General features: G+C 37.0%; 1 protein-coding gene across 4 annotated transcripts in view; it reads right to left on the reverse strand.

The window, feature by feature from the left end:
* Positions 1–18,464, reverse strand: part of LOC121873815 (zinc finger and BTB domain-containing protein 17-like) — a 97,750-nt gene that overhangs the window by 14,339 nt on the left and 64,947 nt on the right. Inside the window, exon 6 of one of the 4 annotated variants that reach the window (XM_042377536.1) lies at positions 3,293–4,211. The exons of 2 other annotated variants lie outside the window; for them this stretch is intronic. In XM_042377536.1, the coding sequence (XP_042233470.1) occupies positions 3,906–4,211 (306 nt within the window). In that variant the 3' untranslated portion in view covers positions 3,293–3,905. Of the gene's footprint in view, positions 1–3,292; positions 4,212–12,876; positions 13,991–18,464 lie in introns of those variants that run through there. One more of the 4 variants, XM_042377537.1, reaches the window with a different exon arrangement.

An 18,464-nucleotide genomic window follows, 5' to 3' on the forward strand; every position in this document is an offset into this window, starting at 1 on the left:
TGGTGGGGAGTGGTGACTGGTGGGTAGTGTGAGGTAGTGGTGACTGGTGGGTAGTGTGAAGTAGTGGTGACTGGTGGGTAGTGGTGACTGGTGGGTAGTGGTGACTGGTGGGTAGTGTGAGATAATGGTGACTGGTGGGTAGTGTGAGATAATGGTGACTGGTGGGTAGTGTGAGGTAGTTGTGGCTAGTGGTCACAGGAGTGTGGTACGGTAGGTAGTTAGGAAGTGGTGGTTACGGGAGTGTGGTGGTGGTGGGTTGTGTGAGGTAGTGGTGGTGACGAGTGGTGGTGAGTGTTGGTGGTGGTGAGGGTCATGGCCGGATTCAGGAGTGGGCAAAGTGGGCAGCTGCCCAGGGGCCTCCACAATCTGGAGGCCTCCACATATTACAATATTTTATTTATTTGTTTATTCATTTGGATTATTTTTATTTTCATTCTTTAAAATTCATGTTAATCTATTCCATCACGTAAAACTATGTTCAGCAAGAAGCGTGATAGACATTGGGCTAGCTACTCCTTGAAATTCATGAATACCTGGTTTTCCTATGAACCGTATATTTTTTACATTTTTAATATAACTGCATATGGCTTCAAAATTCTCCAAAGAAGTGTTCAAATTTCAAAATTTTCCCGGGGGCTTACAGCGTCCCCAGGAACTCCCAGATGTTTAGGTTCGCTTCACTCGCCACCCCACCCTCTTGGGTAGTTATAATGAGGGGGGCCTCCACAAAGAGGTTGCCCATGGGCCTCCACAGGTCTAAATCCGGCACTGGTGAGGGTTGATGGTGGGGAGTGTTGGTGTTGATAGTGGTGAGTGTTGGTGGTGGTGAGTGGTGAGTGTTGTTGTTGGTGGTGGTGAGTGTTGGTGATGGTGGTGGTGGTGGTGAAGTGTTCCATATGCATGTGTGCTGGGAGTTGGTTATTGTAATTTTTCAACTTGTATTTTTGGGTAATTCTGAAGGTCGTGATGCGTATAGCGGGGGGTGAATGAGGGGGTTTAAGAATTGCAATTAAATGCCAGGTAGTGACGTGTCCTCCTAATATTACTTATTAAGTAGTTATTAGATGTTTTAATTGCCTGTATGTTGGCCTGGCAAATTGGCTAGGAATTAACATACCTAGGTAACATATGCTGACGTCGCATTCCGAGCTATATCACAAAAACTGGTTTTAAGAAAAAAAACGGCTTTTTTTACATGCACAAAAAATTTTTACACAGAAAGTGAAAAAAAAAATTATCATAAAGTCAAAACAAAGATAATGAACATTGCTTATGACTGCTAGAGTCGCCTGGATTGTGGGAGGAAGGAGTGGTGGTGGTGGTGGTGGTGGTGGTGGTGGTGGTGGTGGTGGTGGTGATCTTCAGCCCCTCGAGTCTTCCATGGAGTGAAACTACAGCATTGTCAATAGCCAATGTGGTATTTTTTGTTTCTTTTATTTTATTTACTTGTATATAGGTAGTCCCTGAGTTATGACCGTCCGACTTACGATCAACTACACTTACATCTAGGATCCTAATATATTTATTGCAAATTTTTTTAATTGAAATCAAATTATTAACATTATTTTCATTACTCAATATGGTTTAACATCACATTAATTACATTATTTGTTATGTATGGGATATTATTGTTGTTTTGTATGGACAGGGTTGTGCTTTAACCAACCTAACCTAACCTATGGCATTAACACTGTTCTGACTTATGAACAAATCAACTTACGATCTGGGTCCAGGAATGTATCCCTGTCACAAGTCAGGGGCTGCCTGTACTGTAAGTGATATACAAAATACTGTATGCTGTACTGTACTTGATAATCTAGACTTCATTAACCCAGATCAACCACTCATTGCACAACATAGCATTAACAATATTTAGAATACATCTGTATTGCCACATAAAGTATATAAAAAATTATTAAATGGTTTAAGTAATCCATTCATCTCTTAATCCACTTATGAATGTAACTATCAAACTTTCTCCATTCCCACATGTAAGATATTTATGTATATACATTACAGTAGTACCCCGCTCAACGCGGTCAATTGAACCCACAGGGTACCGCGTTAAGTGAACAACAGAACATATGGGATTAATTCCAACAGAGACTGGCCCGACCCCCAAACTCCACTTTTTGACGACACACAACTATGTTGTAGTAAAAATATTATCTTAACTTTATAATGGTATGCACACACAATTAATAATTAAGAGAAATATCAATAATATTAGGTTTTTAACACTTACATTAGTAGAAAAGATGGCTGGGCACACGGGGATGGGGGGTTGGTTCCGAGGCAGAGGGCAGATTATTGGCCCTCACCTGTATCACTTGTATCAATTGTATCACTATCCACCACAGAGGCTTGCAGGGCCTCTTTGTCAAACCCCTCAAAGTCCATATAAGTCCATATCCTCACCATAATTATCACTAGAATGACTTGCATGTGCTGTGGTGGGTATGTAAGAATCGCGACATCATGACCTGAAAGACAGGCTCGCCGCCGCCGCCGGAGATATGGATGAAACCCGCGGCGAAAGTTCAGTGAAAATCGCGATATGAGAAATTCCAAAGTATGCTACGCGTCAACCGTATACCAAATAAAACTCAGGTAAATGCACGTTATATAGCAGGCTTATTCGTACGTATGATTGGCTTAAATTCAGCCATAAAAGTCATCAAGAATGCAGAAATTTATGGGTGATTTCCTTCCAGTATGCTTATTTTCGACCGTGATCAGACCGTGCATCATTTGATGCGCAGTCATGATGCTGTATGCTGCAGGCAAAGGAAAATAGCATTTCTTCTGACACTTTTAAGATTCTTTCTTCCTTAAGTGTCTCTGCCTTATATATTTTCCTTCTTTACTCCTCTCTACTGCTAAGATGATATACAACCATTATACACATTCTAATGTTGGACAAAAGAAAGTGAATGCTTCTTTACACAACAGCAAACCCATTCTACAAATGATCTGAGTGAAGATGGTCACTATAACAATAGGTACTGGGGAAAATTCTAAATATATATCACTACTCTCAATATACAAAACTGTGTTCCAGATGGCCACATTGAAAAAGGAAAAAGGTCAAATTAACCACATTGAAAAACAAAATATTTCTGTGAGTTTCCTTTGTCACTGTTTACTGAAGGATGACATCATAAGGCACTCACAGATTAAGGTGAAAGTGCATAAAACTAATGAACAACTTCAGAGTAAGTGAGAAAATAACGACAGTTCGCGGTGCTTCTTCAACAGTTGTTTACAAACACTCGGTGAGGAAAAAACATACTGTATTTATGATGCTTTAACACCAAATTTATTCATGAAGAACTCATCAGCAATGTACACATGGAGTGGTATGTAAGGGGATAGTGTGGGAGAATAGGAAGGGGGAGGAAATGTTTACAACTAATATACACCTTTATAAACACTGGATATTAAAATGTTTGTGTTTTATTAAAATTATCAACAGTACTGTAAGAACACTGGTTTTACGAAAATAATGTTTGTCATTTCATTCCACTGTCTTTCATAAGCAGTCTCTAACTGCTGAGGCAAATCAATAACATTAAGGTTATTAAAACTGGTCATATCAACATTAAATTTTTTTTTGACTAGATTTGTTATTTTGGCCAAACTTTAACACAGAGAATGATCAACCTTACTGTAGAAGGTATACAAACTCCATTTTCTTGAATTCACTGGCAGCATTTAGATAATGATGCACACACTTCATATTTGCACAATTATATTCATCACTGAATCAATTCACACATTCTATGCTTTGTTTTGAAGCTAATACAGTACAGTATATTATAAATTTGATTCTAACATATATACGTACAGTATATATATTTTTTCCATGTCACAATATATGACTAAAGCATTAAAAATACTACCCATCAGTCTGTATGGATGCTTATAAAATGGCTCATTAAAGTGTTTCTTTGAGCAGCACGGTACGGGCATTTAGTACAGGCATACGGTTTTTCTCCCGTGTGTGTACGTATATGTGACTTTAAGTTTCCTTTCTGAGAAAAAGCAGCTGGGCAATGGGCACATACAAATGGCTTCTCTCCCGTGTGAATGCGCGTATGATTTATCACGTTGATTTTTTTTGAGGTGGAATAGTCACAGTAAGAACACCGATGAATCTTGTTGCTGGTTCCACTTCCATCTGTGTTTTGATGAACCTTCTTTGACTCCACCTGTGAGGAATAGCAACCTTAAATTCTAATAATAGAAGGATATTCTACATATTATACTAAATACTTTAATTAATTAACCAACACTCCTGATGACAGGTGAGCACTGTAAATAACTGTAAAACAAGCAAGATTTAACGCTCGATATAAAAAATATTCACATCCATATGTTGAATAGGACATTCAGCCCTACATGATTGTTCTTATTCAAATTCTCTTATATTCATTGGTTCTACATCTATAAACAAACAAGATTTACTACAGTAGGTCATTTTTAATTGTCTACTAATAAAGGTACATATAATCACAGTACCTCAAGTCCTTATTACAAAAATCAACAGCAACAACTGCTGGACCATTCCTCCAGCATCTATTTACTCCATTTAAAAAAAATAATAATAAATAAATCCCTTTATCAAATCTCATACAATCCCTTTTTCCCACACACAACAGGTCATCTCCATACATCTTCACCATTTTTTAAAATTATATACTGTAGTAATAATATTTTCTCAATGCATTTTAATTTAATCATGGTTTCCTCACCATCCATTCCAAAGTTTTCGTATATGACACAAACTACGGTTAATTTTTACATTTCAATTGGTTTTAGAAAATTTTGGAAAAGAAAAGAAGTTTGCTGCACTGATGGACAAAAGTGTTTGAAACGGATTTCAAGAATGTTTGCTTCTGTACAGTTCAGTACAGTACAATACAATACAATACAGAGTTTGTAAAACATTGCCCAGTGTATGAACATAAGTGAGAGTAAATATTGCTTGTCTGAGTTATTTCAATTACTATACATGTAGGGATGCATCAAGGAACTGTAATGTCACCACAGCAGTTCAGTATATGTATTGCGTACTGAATATAATGTACAAGTTTATGGATTGGTCAATGTGAAAGTTGAGTGAGAATGGTGCCTGCAAAAATGGGACCCATAGACCTGATGCAGATTAGCAAACCATATACTGTACCAAGCCTTTGGTATGCAGAGAGGCAGTATGGCTGGCATTGCACTTGACTGTCTTTTACTTCCTAGGCCGTAAAGTTAAATACCCTTTCATAGTAAAGTGACTAGGGGAGCCCTGGACAGAACCAGCGACCATTACATCAGGAGGCAAGTGCTGTATCCACTCAGCTATATTAATGTTACAATGAAGATGATGCTGTCATATTACCTAAGTTAGGGAAAGAGTTTGAGAGACAAACTGTGTTCATATAGTGTAGTACAGTAACTGGAAAATCTCTGCATAATGCCAGAAATGAAAAGAGGAACAAAAAGTTAGTGAGGAATTCAAACATTTGGAAGTCCATCTTTAACCTTTCAATCCTACAAGAGTATCTAGTACAGTACACTTGAGACTCAAGTCCTACTCATGTTTGAGGTACATCTTGCATTTCCTGCCCCAGTTTAAATATCTTGCAGCAGCCCTGAACCATATCATATTGTAATGGTCATGATAAGAGCTAACCTGAAAACCTTAAGGATTCATATTACGCTCAAACGTCCACAAAACCTTCCGAGTCCCCCAGTGGAAACGTCCCCCGTTTTCTCTGTTTCCCCCGTCTTTGTCTATGGGAGCAGACGCTGTATGCTGGGACCTGTTGCCATCCATTCCTTTGTAATCAATTTAATTTTGCTTTCGATAGCTGAGTCAGAGCATTGTTAGTGAAGATAATAGTAAAGAATGAAAATGAGTTCATAGTCTCAATTTCAACGTCAGAGGGTACCGTAAATTAATTCATCGGAATAGGAGTAGCTGGACTCCCTGGTCTGGTTTGAGTGAGGGCACGCGGGCATTTTAACCGTTAGTAAGTGCCCGTCCCTTCATCCATACAGGTCCCTAACGCAGCCTAGGCCGTGTCTGTAGGGTGGATGTTGTATCCACTATGTCTGGGGACATGTCCGAGGTCCAGTAGGATCAGTTATCTTCGTGAGACCCGGCCGTCAGACACTTCAGACCACCTATAGCCCCCATAGCTGGCCCGTCTGGCCCTAACGCTCGGTCCACGAGGTGACCCTGGACCACCAAGCCACACACCACTACCAGCCCCCATCATTGGTGGATGAAGGTCTACCTCAGTAGGGCTATATTTGTGTGGTGGAATTAACCCACTGGGATCTCCAGAGTTCGTCGGATAGTACTCCATGGTGGCTGGACCCCATGGCTGTTGCTTGAGTATCACTCCTGACGACTGAGTGTTGTAGTGGCAGTTGCCTAGTATTTATGGTGCTAAGTGACTATCATAGTTGTGTTATTGAGTATGTCCACCCCGTAGGGTTGGAAGGGTATTGAATATGTCCACCCAGTAATGGTGTGAGTATGTTGAGCCTGAGGGCCTAGTAATAGATTTCGTCTGTTAGTACAAACCAATTCTTTCTTCTAATTTCATATTCATGTTTAAATAAACTTTGTATTTGTATAATTGTGTATATTATTTACCTACAGTATTTACCGTTATTTCTTCCCTATTGCTTGATACTATCATTACACCTACCCACGAGCCTCCTATCGTCACGCTACCAATGGTGATATATAAGAGTAAAAGGAATTGTTACTGGCACACAGGCCCTCATGAAGGGTGGCAGTAGCAGCCCTCATAAATGGTGGCAGCTCAAGCCCTCATAATATCACGTCAGCAACAATAGTAATTTGTCCTAATATTTTTCATAGCTGCTCAGTTACCCTACAAATACCATGGAGAAGGACATTAATGGAAAGCAAATCTGTAAGCCATGAGACTTAAACCTGTGTATCTGGTAGATAACACTGTAAAGGTACAGTAAATGTAAATGCGTGGTAATGTGCGTAGAAATAAAACACAATTCAGATGGAAAGTACAGTACAGGCAGTAATAAGAAGAATATGATGAAGTCTATAAACAAACTGTTAGCACAGGGATAGGCTGGAGAGATGCAGTGATCCAAACTATCGTACCACAAGGGGAACATAAAAAACTGCAGCAGCTAACCAAGATTTTATCTAAATTTTGGATGTTTTATGGTTTTTAACATTAAGCAAGTCACCATGTAAGGCCAATTTTCTTTTTCATTTATTCTTTATCTAAACACAAAAAAACAAAAAAACTCAGCTTGAGGACATAGAAATAGACTAATAATAAGAATGAAAGGTTTAATAAGGCAGACTGAGGAATTGCACAAGTTTCCAACGTATTCATAACTTCAAAACATAAACAGCAGAAATTCATAAACTACATGTACAGTACAGCACAATGGATAAGACCAAGATGCACATGCACTCACGCACACACTGTAATTTGCTCATTCTGTGTTCTTGTATGGTGTTCCCCTCCCACAAAAGAAATTACAAAGATGTAAAGAAGTTCTTGGATGGACACAAGCCGATCAGTGGCGAAGAGGATAAAAGAAAAATGAGACATTATTTCAATGGTATGGAGATGAGAAGTACAAGATAAATAATATATGCATAATATAATTTACACACAGAGGAAGGTTAGGGAAGAAGAGGTAGACTACACATGAGCTTGCCTGAGAGAATAATCAAGTTTCCAGGCTTTAAAACAAGTCAACTAAATGTGGCAGGAAAAAGATTACACCAATGGTGATGAACATTGGCTGGAAGGGACAAAGTGCATATAAATCTTCATCAAAATTTTTGGGTCATTTTCCATGGTTGTCTGGGTTAGCCATGTTTAAAGTAGCAGTATGTGAGGTTCTCCAACCCAGAACTAGACAAGTGACTAGTTGACCCTGTAATGCTATAATAAACACAGTTCAAATTGCTTTGTTACTTCCCCACAGAAACTGCAAGTCCTAACTCACTCTAGGTATGAAGTGTTCAGGTCAAGTAAAATTTCTAACTCACTTTGTTTCACACATTTCAAATTGAAGATAAATGGCAGATCTCACACTTCCTTAAGAGTCCTCATATATGTGTTTCATCTATTTTAGTGGGGATGGAATTTGATGGCTAAAGATAAATAATTAGTTTGGGGTTCCTAAAAATATAAAGGTGTCAGGATTTTAAATACAGTAACTATAACGGAAAACAAGGATTATTATTTTTAATTCGTTTGAAGAAAAATAAAAACACTACTTCAAACACAATGTATATTCACTGGTACAGTATTTGAACATTTTACAAATTATTTATAATGTATAAAAAAGGTCTACTTAAGTAAGTAGTGTTACCTTTCTACAATCTAAAAAAAAGTATCCTTCAATGTGGGTAATACTGTACAGCGGCCCCCACAAGTTCACGGATTTTTATTTTGCGGTCCTCTATTATTCACGGATGACACCCTGGATGTACCCAAGAAGGTCTGTGGGTAGTTTTAAAATTGCTGGTATTTTTGAGGCTGGGACAGGGAGCCATTCGTTCTCGAGACAGTAAGGCGGAGGTGAGAGTATGGATGAGTCGTTGGTTGAGGGCAGGGGGATGAGGTGAGGTACTGACTGGCCGGCGAGGAAATTACTGACCCAGTGCGTCGCTATCAGTCATATAGAGGGAGTTTAGGTTTTTAGGTTAAAAAATGTCAATGAATTGACTTGGCAAAATATAACTTACATTGTTGGAACTCTTGTAAGTTAGTAATTAATTTGAAAATAACTTACTGCTATAGTTTGCACTAGACATAAAAAATTTAGTAATTATTTAGTACATTTGAGTACAGTACAGGTGTGCCCTTAGGACAATTATTTCTTTTACTTTTCTCACAATATGTATTTAGGATGGTGTGTGCATGTAAATGAGTAAAAATAAATAAAGAAAGTTACATATATCTTCCCCAAAATACGAGTTGAAAAACTTGTACAGTACTGTACTTAAATGTACTACACTATAGGATTAAATTTTTATCTCTTGTGCAAAATATATGATGTATTTATTCAAATCATTCGCTGTCTTGCAAGGATTCCAGCAATGCAATTTATATTCTGCTGAGACACAACTGACGCCTCACACATGCGTGGGTCAAGCTTCGGTCGGGTCGGGTAATGTTCGGCATCACTGGTTAATTACTTAACACTATATGTACAATAATACTATACAGTACAGTATAATGTCAAAAACAAATAACAGTGGGGTATGCTATAACAAATGGATTCTACTACGAATATTCCTATAACGAACGGTTTTACCTATAAAATTGAGAATGCTATAACGAACGAAACTCCTGCAACGAATTTTTTTTTTTTACTAATTTATTGTTTTTTTTTATTACAAGTATTGATGATATTCTTTATTTCAGGGGTTTAGATGCATATTTATGTATTTGGGGGCCTGGAATGGATTAATCCTATAACGAACGAATGCTATAACGAACAAGGTTCTCGAACCAATTAGATTCGTTATAGCATACCCCACTGTACTGGCATAGTGTAGAACACAGCAATGATAACTGAACAACACTTTCAGACATAACAATCATGTAGAAAACCTATAAATTCTACTCCAATAACTTCTGTTTACGTAAGGTAAATGAGTTCCCAGGAATTTTGATTTCCGTAAAACCCTAGAGTGAATGTTTAAGACACATTATGTCACTCAAATGGGCTGTGTTTGTGAGTGTGAATTGTGAAAAATAACATTAGTGACCTTGAACTGTCAATCAAAAGATAATGTATCTTCCTTGAGTGATGACAAACTTGTGCAGTTCAAGTTAGAAATCTGACCACCATGGTAAAATATCTCACAGAAACAAAACAAACAGATGGACACATAGATGTACAGTGTATAAAGAAAATACTATACACCTTCACAACAAATAATTGCTGTGGCATACACCTGTACACTGTTTACTATGTCTCTCATAAAGAAAACTCAAATCAATGAATGATTAATAATATGCCCACAATACTTATTATGAGTAGTGCGGCGGTAAAGCAGATACAGCATTCACCTCCTGTTCCAGGGGTCGGTAGTTTGATCCCCAGGCACTCCCAGTTGTAAATGGGTATTGGGTGCCTAATTTTACAACTTGGTTAAGTGAATATGGTCGAGTGCAGTACCGGCCATGTTGCCTCCTCGTGCACAGAAGGCTTAGTATTCCGGGTGCTGTAATCACACTGTCCCTAACATGTATTCATACCTCTGGGACCCACTTTCACTTAGCTTCACAAGTGCATAAGACTGCAATAGTTAACAATTTAACTTTAAACTCAAACTTTTTCTGGGTTTCATAGTACACAGGTACTGTAAGTGATACACAAAATATACAGTACTGTACTTGATAATCTAGACTAGGGATGCATCGGAACCAGAATATTAAGTTCCGGCCGGAACCAGAACTTGCCGGAACTAAAAAAAAATAAATCCGGCCGGAACCGGAACTTTAAGTGTTGCTTAAACAACGAAAAAAAAAATCAGTTTCACAACACCCAGAAAATGCTAATATGATATCATTGGTCTTTGTCTCGGTTTTGAAAATAATTTCGAAAACTAAAGCCGTGAAATGAAGTTCAAGTAGGCCACTTTGTTTTATATGCTTTACCTCTTTTTAATACAGTGTTTTTTATGTAGGAATACAACAATGCTTCAAGGTAAGATTCACCTTCTATTGTATTTTTTCAAAACTGTATGTTATATCACCTAAAATATATTAAGTTTAGCATTTAAGTTGTTTTATAAGTACAGTACTGTACATGGAAAAATAATTTGTTAAAAACAAATCGATCTATGGGAAGCCATGAGTCTTTGACAGGTATGTTTCATGACACAACCAGTCACACAGAGCCATCAGGATGACGCGTCCAGTACTTGTTTAGTTTAACACTCAGGTCAGCTCACCCGGTTGCCTTATACATGACTCAGTGTCTCCCTGAATAGTAGCTGAAGTGGATGTAAGGAGGTATGTGTACTATACAGTCAGTAAAATAAGTAGTTACAATCAGTGGTAGACCGTTGAGTACTTAAGTAACTGAAGGTAAAAATTCATGAAACAGTAACCAACGTTACAAAAAGTTCCGATTCCAGCCAGTTATTTTTCTAAACTTTCGGCCGGAACCGGAACTTCATAAAAATTGAGGTTCCAGCCGGAAGTAACCGGCTGGAACTAAGTTCTGGTGCATCCCTGATCTACCCAGCAAGTAAATACACATGATGATACTCGAGCAGTAATTTATTTTAACCTAAAAATAAGGTTATGCACGTGTATATCAACATTGTATATGGCCACAAGTCCTGTATTCCTGCTGGTACCAACACATACACCACAGCTGGCTGCCTCCAGGCTCCTGTTCAGCGGCTCGCGCCATCCTGTGATGCCACAACCAATCACAGAGCTTTTCATAGTCACGTGACTTTTTAGCAACTTTAACCCTTTTTTTTATATACTTTTGGGCCTAATTTATTTAAAAATATCCTTACCGTAGTGAATTTAATTGTTTTCTTTACCCATTGACCTGCCATCTTACGAAAAAATTCCGGCCGTCAACTCGTCCATTCCAATAACGAAGTAAAATGATAAAATATTTAAATAAAAAAGTTGCATCAAAATTAAAATATGATTGTTAACTATAGATGGCAGAAGGTAGCTAATGCTAGGAGATATACCTAGGGTAAAGAATCTTTTGGAAAATATTACTGTACAGTACGAAGTTACTTTATCAATGTCCAATACTACATGAATGTATCTAGTTTACCTAAACCATGATTGTTTTGGGGAAGATATTTGTGTGCTTTAGCTTAAAACAACTTTTCAGTTGCATTGCCATTTCTTTAATTACCAATAAACACCTCAGTGTTTTGTTTACAGGTGTTTCCATCACTTCCAACCCTATACGCTGTACACTGTGACTGACACCTTTACTGAGCTATCTTTATGTACAGTACAGTACGTACTGTATATCACTGAGGTGAGTACTGTACTAGCACGACTACTGTTGAGTGGTGAATGATAATAAGGTACAACAAGAATTCAACCGAAGATAAAAAGCACACTACACTTGGAGAATGAAAGTAGGTTACAGAAAAAAAAAATCTAGCTTGTTTTAATAATTTTGTATACTGAATTAATAATTATTGTGCTATGTTTTCCATGTATGGAACATGGATGCATCTGTACAGTAATTATAAAAAGGGCTCAAATCTAGACTTAAAATGACCACAAATACTTTCACTTCCTGCTCCAACAAACACTTCTTGGAAGTCTGGACCCCCTTCCCCTAGTTGATCTGGTATAATGTAGTGTCAAGGCAAACTCAAGTTCCTGATTGCAGGTGAGAAATTCAATAGACAGATGGACGGACATACACTAGTATTCCATAAACATTTCCAATTCACAGGAGCATACAATGCTGACTGTTACTGTCACACATGGCAGAGAGCAAGAGAGGAAACATTAATTAATTTCTATGATGAAGTTACTTGTTAAAAAGTTTTGATAACAAGAATAGCTGAATTATTCTGGGATTCAAAACCTTTCAGATATAATTCACTGACATTTGCTTTGTTAACGCAAGTGAATAATGGCATCATGCAGTAAGTTAAAGTATGTACTGTACGTATAAGGGCACCAACTAATTGAATGACTGTACTGTGATGGCAAATATGTTATACATATTTTGGAAACACTTCATACCATTTAATTCCTGCTGTGGTTGCCTTCTACTACTGTACTGGCAATAATGCAAATACAATAGAGTATTCTTAAACAACGCTGATGCAGAGTAAAACAGCAGTCATAGTTACCGATTTATGTTATGATAAATGTACATTGTGTCCTCCATAACTTTGACATATTAACATTTCCACCATATATTACATTCATACTGATACACAACCTTTTTATAACATTTTAAACATTTCAAAGAGCATTAATGACATTTTATACTACAAGAGAGAATATCAATGCCAATATATGATGTAATGATCTTGAAGTGAACAGCCTGAAAATTGAAAGCCCTGACATGATTTGTCTGTGGCCACAGGTAAGCTCTGGGGAACACTTCCTTTCTCCAAATACAGTACAATAAAGACTTTCACAAGATCCACTAACATCTCTCAATCTCTTCACTGCACTGTGCAGTGCACATATCAATGTTCTCTCACACAGTTACCTGTACTGCAAGTTTTGATTATTCAGTAGAATTAGTAACAGCAGTTTTTTATGGAACTACTAATTCTGTATACTGTACTACTGTAAATACACATGATGTGCATAGATATTTACTTTGAAGTTTTCTACAACAATAATAATAATAATAATAATAATCATAATTCCATATTAATAATTATAACACTGTGCTGTACTGTAATATTTATTGCTTTTTCCTGACTGAAATTTATTTACTCACAAAGCTAAAACAAAATCTTAATAAGAACAACAGAGTACTGTAGCTTTATTTACCAACAGGTTGTTTTGTAATCATGGCAGAGATATACTCTATTATAACCCTATGGAATATGAACAATTATCAAGTCATGTAAGGTTCACTGTCTTTAATAAGTTTAAAATATATTCCTTATTTTATAATATAACCTACGAATATTTAATTATTAGTCACCTGCATTATGGCGACTGAAAACATGACTTCTCAAACTACTTTTCCGAGTTGCACGATACGGACACCTGAAGCAAGCGTATGGCTTCTCTCCCGTATGAGTACGTATATGAGGTTTCAGACTTTCTTTCTGAGTAAACCTAGCCGAGCAGTAGGGGCACGCATATGGTCTTTCACCAGTGTGAATACGTATATGCTTTGTTAAGTCTATCTTGAGTGCAGTGGAGTAATTGCAGAAGGTACACTGGTGCCTCTTGCTGCTGGCTTCTCCTCTATTTGGAGTCTGTGGAACCTGTGAGGGATGGCTGCCTTAAGTTAACTATATACTGTAACAGGTAACAAAACAATACCGTACTGTAACTCATATTCATTATAGAGCTACAGTATAGTGCAATACAGTACAATTATTTCAGCAATCAAGCAAACTCAAACATTAAAGTTTGATAAATATTAAAGAATGAACTTTAGTGTTATAAAATATGAACACAAACTTAGATGAGAGCAAAATACTTGAATGTACACAGTACAGTATATATATGAGCAGCGACAGACCATAACCTGCTAAGAGCTGAAATGTGTTCCCTCCTTTGTCCCCTGGGTAAGTCAGAGAGCCAGTTGGGAACATGTACATGTGGGTTAGAGTCCTCTGAAAGGACTATTGTATGTCACACATTCCTACCAGAGCATTTTCCTCCATTTTCCATTTTGACATGGAGCAGATTATGGTCTGAGTTCCTCATATATGAACAGACAGTCAATGTAATATATTTTACAGAGGCTGGTGTACAATATACCAATAATTAGTGGTCACCGCAATTCAAGGTTTAATTACTGTAAAGAAGAAGAAATTGATGAAAATTTTTAATGCAAATTTCCAGCTTCGTATGATCCATTTTAATTCTATGTCTAATGTCATCTATTAACACATAAGTAAACAATGTGGTGCAATTCAATGCTGAGAGGCAACAAATATTCAATATTGGGTGTAGTAAGTTGCAGTTTTAAATACTGTAATGGCGGTGCATGAGTTGTGCTGTACAAGGGTTCAAAACTTTTAAGTTACAGCAAAGAATTTGACAATGGCACACTGTCATCTTACTTAAGGTGTTAGTGATCACTATAACATAACACTGAATGAAAATGACAAATCGGTACATGGACATACTACAGGTTCATGCAGAACGATTCAAGCTTTAACTTCTGTATGACAATATTACTGGGTGCAGTACAGTACCTGGTTTACCAATAAAAGTTTTTCTGAGTTATATCATTTATTCCGAAACAACAGTACAGGTACAGTGATTTCTTCCTTAATTATTAATGAACATAAAAGGTGGTGATTTATCCTAGATATGATTATAAATGGAAATGTAGTCAAGTTGCTTCAGATTTATCTTGAGCAAATAGTACAAATAAAGCAAAATCAACTTTCTCAAGAGCAAAACTGCCCAGGAACAGACATGGGTATCCACTGTGTGCATGTATGTGTGTGTGTGTGTGTGTGTGTGTGTGTGTGTGGGGAAGCATTTGCCTTTCCTGGGTCAAACTTGAGTCCAGAGAACACAGTGTTTGGTTGGGTCAGACAAGCAGGTGCGGTATGTGAGGTGTGGGTAGGTCAGGTCAGTTACCTCTGGTAAGTGAGGTAGGACTCTCCTGACCCAAGGCTTGGCAGTTTGACAACACTGATAAAATTAGATCAAGTCATATAAGGCAGACCATTCACCCAGCTACTTTAGTTTTGTACAAGAAGCCATCATGACACTGACCACCTCTGTTTTGGATTCAGTCATTTACTGCTGGAATACAAGAGTTTATAAGGTAAGAAAAGTTTGGAACTATTTGTTTAAAAAATTGACGTGATTTTGTTGTGGTAACATGATTTCTTATCAAGTTTCATGTCAGAGCCAAGTGATTTTATACAAACACATTGCACTTTTGTCTTGGTACTGTACCATGAGTTTAGGTAAGTTATCTTTTTCTATTTTATGGTGATTTTACATACTGTACTGTATACTGTACCATGCTGCCAAAATCATGGTATAATGATTATAGATTGTCACAATTAGCATCAGAGCAGGACACTCAGCTAACCCTTCCCAAAGAGTGTGGATGGCAGAAATAATGTCCAAATGTCAAAGGCTCAACTTTAGCAGAATGTTTTCATAGATCAGTCTATGTACCATATTTGGAGTCTGTCCTATCTTCATTAGAAGGTCGATCTGCTGCTGCAACTAAACAAAATTTTGGCCTGTATTCACTTCAATCAATACAAATGGCAAAGGTTACAAGAGAAGAATCCAAGGACCAGATTGCAAAGATCATTAAACTGAAAACTAAAAAGTGTGAAGTCACTTGGCTTAAAATTTGGTCTCAAAAGAATAACCTAGATGATGGACTTTCCTCAAACACACTGATCGGTTTCCTTCTATTAAATAAACAAATGTTTTTGGAATGACATTACCCATGAAAACATGCACAGTGGAGAGATCATTCAGCACAATTAAAAAATTAAACACCTGGTTAAGATCAACAATGGCAGGAGATCGTTTACCTGCTGTACATGATAAGTGTTAGTCGAACAAATATACAGTATGTGAGAATAAACAAGAACTCATTCAAAAAGTATTTGATACATTCGGACAAGTTCAGACACACTTAGAGTTTTTATTCCAAAGTAACTCTTGGTAAGTAGCTACAAGAAGCATAATAATTATGTAAAAAACTTGTAATTTTTCATTTACACTTCCCTATTTTCAGTCATAATTTTCAAATACTGTACTATATACTTGGAGAGTAAAAGAATATTACAATGAAAAGTTCAGCAATCCACTGGGTTATGGTATTTTCTGAACTGAATGTAGACTATGTATGTTAGAGCAGCAAATTGCTGATTACTTATAGATAATTATTCCAGTTCTTAAGTTAATTTGTTAAAGCCTTGATACAACCATAAAATTATACATCATCATCAGTGTCTTAGCAATCCCTTATTTACTATTATGCTACATTATTTATATGAATTAAAATTTAGTTGATATAATTATTTGCAGTGGACATGGAGGGGTAGTGGTGGTGGGGAGCCATAAAGGGGGGGGGAGGCCTCAAATTCAGCCATTGCCCTAGGCACCATCAAGGCTGGTTATGGCCCTGACAGTAGGGATAAGTTTTAAACATGTACTCTTTTTTGTTTTTTGCCCAGGCATAAGTCACTGACCCACATTGGAGCCTGGAAGTGAAATAAATAAATAAATAATTAATTAAATTGAACCATATATACAGAAATTAAAAACAAAATAAGACAGATCAAGAGTGAGAAACGATATATATGTTGCGTTGTCAAAGTAAGAGAAACAATTGAGACCCTGCAATTGTGTGTAAATGAGGCAGAAGTCAGTCAGATCAGCAACCTGGGACTTGGTCACAATTTTTGTGATATCATATGGCAACAGGGTCTACCATTAGACAACACATTATGTTTCCAATATCTTCCCTGTTTGATAGCTGCCTACTACCTACTGTATGACTGTGTCTCCTGAGCAAAGATGTTTATAATCATTGAACACAATAAAAGATATTGTAATGGAATTGTTTCATGTAACCCCAACTTAATGAATTCACATAAACAATGTATCAAGCTCATTATAAAGTACAATACATAACTGTATAGTAATAAGTCTGCTATATAAAGCCTGCCAAAACTGACTGTGGGAGCTAGCCCATCCTCTTACCGCCGAGTGTAGGACAAAATCCTTTCATACAAAATCTCCCAAGGACAAATCCCTTTAGAATAACCACCTAACCAAACAAAACTCTGTGAAATCAATAAAAAAAAAGGGGGGGGGGGATTTTTTGTCCTAGTACTATACACTTTAACTGTTTGTTTTTTTATCCAGGGGGATTTTACCCTAGTAAGCTAAAAACTTGTTTCCCTGTACTTAAATTATGTTAAATAATTGTTAAAATGACTAAAAATTTTAATAAAAGACTTAAAATTATTGAATAGTACAAACTTCTTGATATTTACTAAAATAGTAAGGAATTTAAGCCCTAGAACCGATTACCGTATTGGCGGACTAATATGACGGTTAGTGTGCAAGCAAAAACATGTTGAGGGGCGCTCGTAAGGAATTCGTTAATCGAGGGAATGCTCGTTAACCGAAGGTAAGAATCTTATGGAAGGTAATTCGTTAACCGAGGCGCTCGTTAATCGAGGGATCACTGTACTTCCTTTATGAGGTCCATTTCCATCTTATGTTTCATTGCTCTTACATTCTTTTTACCTTTCTCTGCACATTGATTACATAATTAAGTACAATAAACCATTTAGCCATAGGTTACAAGTCTTTAGGATCACATTAATATTACTTTTTAGGAAAGAATGACCAATAATAAGAACTTGCTTGAACAATCCTTAAGCCCCTATCTGGTTAATTAACTTCCTTACGGCAGAAAAATTATTATAAGTACAAGGATGAACACCAAGAATCTGCCCTGAGCATTTCCTTCACAATGACAGAGTCCCACCACACAACGCTTAAATACTGAGTTTATGCTTCTGACTGGATCATTTACCCCCTTATGGAAAAAAAAGTTTACCCTACTGATAATAATTACACTTCCAGAAAAGGTGTTGGCCTTTAATCCAGGCAAAAGATCATAATAAGTATCAAGGTGAGCACCAGGAATCTGCCATGAATACTTCCTCTACTCACACCTCAGTTTATACAAATAATTGTTGTGGAGGTACCTTTATTTAGATTAACAAA

The sequence above is a fragment of the Homarus americanus genome, unplaced genomic scaffold (assembly GCF_018991925.1).
Source record: "Homarus americanus isolate GMGI-L3 unplaced genomic scaffold, GMGI_Hamer_2.0 scaffold25827, whole genome shotgun sequence".
Classification (NCBI taxonomy): domain Eukaryota; kingdom Metazoa; phylum Arthropoda; class Malacostraca; order Decapoda; family Nephropidae; genus Homarus; species Homarus americanus.